This window comes from Sitophilus oryzae, unplaced genomic scaffold (genome assembly GCF_002938485.1).
Source record: "Sitophilus oryzae breed Bouriz unplaced genomic scaffold, Soryzae_2.0 scaffold_237_pilon_pilon, whole genome shotgun sequence".
Taxonomy (NCBI): Eukaryota; Metazoa; Arthropoda; class Insecta; order Coleoptera; family Curculionidae; genus Sitophilus; species Sitophilus oryzae.
The window spans coordinates 10907-15661 of NW_022146793.1; the positions used below are offsets into that span (position 1 = coordinate 10907).

The 4755-nt window shown below is 33.5% G+C and overlaps 1 protein-coding gene across 1 annotated transcript; it reads right to left on the reverse strand.

Annotated features, from left to right (window-relative positions):
* Positions 1 to 1425: 1425 nt before the first annotated feature.
* On the reverse strand, positions 1426 to 4227 carry LOC115884399 (A disintegrin and metalloproteinase with thrombospondin motifs 5-like; the record flags this gene model as incomplete). Its single annotated transcript, XM_030902957.1, has 3 exons — positions 4187 to 4227; positions 2400 to 2652; positions 1426 to 1650 (listed from the first exon to the last, which is right to left on the reverse strand). Coding segments are annotated over exons 1-3 (519 nt in total), but the record flags the coding sequence as incomplete, so codon positions are not given.
* Between the last annotated feature and the right edge of the window lie 528 nt (positions 4228 to 4755).

Genomic DNA, 4755 nt, shown 5'->3' on the forward strand with positions numbered 1-4755 from the left:
AAAAAATAGTTAGCTCCCTACCTTGGGTATTAAAATAAATTTAAACGTTGTTTTTTATAACGTTATTTTGACATGGACTAGTACTACAGCAAAGTAGAAGCTTCTGCGACGTCGAATAAACGTTGTCTTGTAACCTTTTGCTTAGTGATCTTGAGGTGATTCGGACAACGTAGTTACAACGTTGGACAATATAGAGTTTTCCAACGTCAGTTTCAGGACCTATTCCAACGTTATGCAAACGTCCTCTGTTTTACTAATTCCAACGTTGTTTAGATTTCCTTATTCTTACGTTGGTAGGACGTCGAGTCACTACCTTTTTGCAACTGTATTGAACCATAACCTTAAATCTTAAATTTTTCACTTCATTGTTCTGTTGTTCCAGTCAGACAGTTCAGTGCTGTTTTGTTTTTATAAAAAAAAAAACTTAATTAAAATGGGACATAAGAAAGGTACATATAAAACTAAATTTAAATATACATCGACATATATATTACCGATAGTTTATCCACTCCTCGTTTATTTAGATTATAGAGGGCGGCACAAGCTAGACTCTAGGATGACTAAATTGGGCAATCTTGCGACTAGTATACTACTGTTAAGGCCGAACTGCGACTTAATTAGTCCAGTATGCGACTACCCGAACTACTCCATCTTAATCTCCGAAACAACAAAGTGAAAGCAGCCATGTTGTTAAATAAGAAAATGTTTCGTTCTAAAATAGCAATTCTGCTTTTTGAATACATTAGCTTGAAATATTTGACCCTAAAAACACGCGGAAACAATTTTTCGACTGCGAATAAATTATTCTCATTTTACTAAAAAAAATTCAAAGAAAAAAAAAATGTTTAAAACTTCTTTAATTTTAAGGCCTATTAGTATTTTCAAAGTAGAAATAATACATTTATCAATAAAGTTGTTGCGTTTAACTTTTTTGCCATGGGTAACGAGTTACAGAGTCGGTTAAAGTGTTTCAATAATTATGATCTTCAAACATCCTCCACACTTAAATACTTTTGTTTTGTTTTCCTTCACTGCCATCTGATATATGTCTCTAACTAAATCATAAAAATAATATTTTTACTATAATTATCCCAATTTAAGATAAAACACGACTTAGACGCCATATTAGTTTTGTATTTCTATGAATTAGGATTTTAAACAACGTTGCAGTTTGTACTAAATTAGGCTTCTAGCCAACGTCGGTATCCAACGTCGTTTCGACCCAAGAATTATTCTCCGAACTAGTGCAGACTAGGGTTGGCACGAGGTTGTGCCGACGTTGCGCCCCGACGTTTGGTCGCGTGACACAACGTTGTCCCGACGTCCAAATGCTGCTTGGGCAGTAGTTTCCGAGATACCCATAGAGAACATCGTAGGAAACTCACTCTGTATACAAATAAAAGAAAATATTTTAAATTGTTTTACCTTATCGTCTTTGCAAAAATTGAACTGTCTATTGGTTCCCTCGCAGCCTTGATCAGTGTTCTTTGGCGGTGGATTATTGCATTCCCTAGTGCTCATTTGGATACCCTTCGCGTTACTTAAACATCCAGAGGAACAAGAACTCTTCATCCAAGAACTCCACCCACCTGGAGTCACCTGCACTGGTTTAGGTAGTTGTCTTGAACTACAGTGTCCACCGTAACAGTACTGCAATAAGTGATTTCATTAATGATTTTTAATTTTTAACATTCATCATGGGACCAGCCAATTAAAACTATTTTAATTTTCGTTCGTGTCCACACTTTTTGTTATACTTCGCGAAGTGATCAATATGGAGCTTTGAGGTCAGCTTTAATATAAACCGTTGACGTTCTGTTAGAAATATTATACCGATCTGGTCATCGAAACTGCGTGGTCTCTATTTTAGTGCGTGCGACAGAGATAAATATAAATAACCGGTTGACAGACAGAGGGACAAAATAAAAAGCGGCAGACAGTGTTGCCGGTTTTTACGTTTGTAGGAAAATGTGTGTAAAAAAATTAACTTTTTTAAAAATTTTCATGTATACTACTGAAATGAAGATAATATATCTAAGCTGAGTATAATCTATTACAGCTGTAGTAAAATGAGTAACTAATTGTGAAAAATAAAGTTCCAGTCCTAGATGCAACATTTTTCATAAATGCCTACCTAATGCGGTTTGAAATTTTGATGCAAAATCTGGCAATACCGCATAGAAGAAATGTATCAACCCAACTTTTATCTCTTTTTAATACATTTGATTCTCCATTAAGCTGTCGACATCACTGTCTTACACGTTAAAATCCAGACCACGCAGTTTCAATGAGCAGATCGGTATATAGGTATATAGTCTGTAATAACATATTATATGTTATTACAAACGCTCTCTAAATGCCGTACTTGAACTATTTTAAAACAACATTGTATGAAATACCTTTCCAGATCCACAGGGCGTACCATCTAAAGCAGGCCCTGCAAAATAAAATCCGCTTCTGTGAGGCGTTTTACATTGCAAGTTGTAGCAAATTTCAGACAATTGTTGACTTGGAGCTATCACTGCGTCCTTATCCCTTAGAAGAACCTCGCATTGTTTTTTTGCCGTGTAAATTCTGCCGGGAACATCCAAAAATCGGGAATGGTCTCTCGACCTCACTGGTTTACTGGAGTCTTTCAGACATTTTGCCCAACTAGGATAGATATGGAGTAGGTATTTAAGAATATATTAAAATTAAACAACGTATTAAATATCAGAAAATCTCGGTTGATTATACAAAAACGGAAAGAAGTAGAAACAAAATATTTTATGGGTATATGTGGAGAGGCAATGTTCAAAATTTACAATTATTTTGAAATATACAGGGTGTTTCAGAACTAAGATCCATACAAAAATTATATTTTTTCTTATGGAACACCCGGTATTTTATTTCATTTTTGGATTCTTGGGCCAAAAAAAAGGCATTTAATATAAGGGTTAAATATGTTTAAAATCTTTGATTTTTGAAATATTTAAATATATTTAATATGCATGCAACAATAGAATAGATGATTAACACCCTGTAGAATACATTACTTTTCTGTTTAAAGCAGAGATAAACTTGTCTGAAAAATGTGATTGCTTCCTTAAATTTATGCAGGTTGCTGATCTATTTTAAGGATTTATTTTATATAAAAACTTCGTTATTTCAGATGCAACACCCTGTATTTTTTAAAATAAATCGGAGCAGATTCAAATGCTCTTTCAAACTATATTGTATCCTATACCTAGCTAGCTCAGATTTTGAATAAAAAGCGATTTTTCAATAACATGTCAATCAAGATGGCTGGTATCTCTTCTAATATAACATACAGTATGTCTCCGGATTGTGTTTACACTTTGATTTAAAAACAATGCCATTGATTTTAAATAACTCAATGTCATTGACAAGAACTTCAGTGAAAGGGCTCGAACACACTGACGAACAGGTCACACCGTCCAGGCCGCTGCTACTTCTAAAACCGTTAAATCAAATGATACCGCGCCCACTAACGTCCTGGCCATCCGATGGTCGTTGCGACCAGTGGACTGCACTAAAATATTACATTTTTCTGCCGCTTGTTGCCGGTTTTCTTCCAAATTAATAATTTTTCAGATGAAATCCCTCAAATTCAACGCACAATATTTTATTTTCTCTAAGATATAGTGTTTTAGTGTAGTTTTTGCACACGTGCAGAAAATCCAAAGAAATAGTATACAGACTGGATCAAAGGGAAACTTAAATATAGTCCCTTTTTATCAAGGGTCGATTCTAGTAAAAATTCAAAACTTTTTTATATGACATACTCTATTTATGGTTGGTAAGATACCTGTATACTTTCGAGTTTCGATGTTAAAAAATAAAAAAATCATATTTAAAGTTTTTCTACAACCACTTGTTTTTTTTATTAAATTATTATTTTTAGTTGTATTGTAGCCATGTACAAGGAGGACAACTGTATTTTAAATATTATATTTAATTTAACGTTTTTCGAACAGGATCCATTAGACTATATTTCTACTAGGTACATTATTTAAAAAAAAAATAAAAGTAAAAGTAACTTAAACATTCATAAAAATAGAAGTATTTACTGTTGTAGATTCTCAGTAACAATAAAAAAGAGGAATTTATATTGTAAACATTGAAATAACTGGAAGCTAAACTTTCTATCTGTTTATATTTAGAGCCAGTGTCTGACGCTTTTTACGAGTAAGCTAATATGTTTACTTCTAAGTCGATAAGAGCCATCAGTGAAGTCCATAGTAGAAAAAAAAAGAAACAGAATAGCTCCCTTTTTGTCGGTCGCGCGTACACAATGCTTTTGTTCGGCCTATTTGTTCTGCTTGTTCGTACGCGCTCGGTTCGTTCGGACTAAAATGCCAAATCTGGACATTGCCTTTAGGAACAATACTATTTTTGTCCTTTTATTGATATAATGAAAATCTCACAAGTTACATGTCTCACTCTACACATATTAAATTACATAGAGGTAGGATGTAGAATATTCTGTTATGAAACGACTGATGGAATAGCAGGCATCGCAGATTTGAAAAACATGGAAATAACGACGTTATCGTGTAGTCGGGGTTGGAGATTTTACTTACTCCATTTACCACACCAGTGACTATTAACGAAAAATCAGAATATTTTAAATGCATTATTTAATGTTAGAACATTTAATAAGCTCATGAAGCGATTAAGGAACTTCGCTTTTTAATTAACTCGGATATTTAACATTTTCACAAACTTAATTCTTTCTTAAACAATATTTTCTAA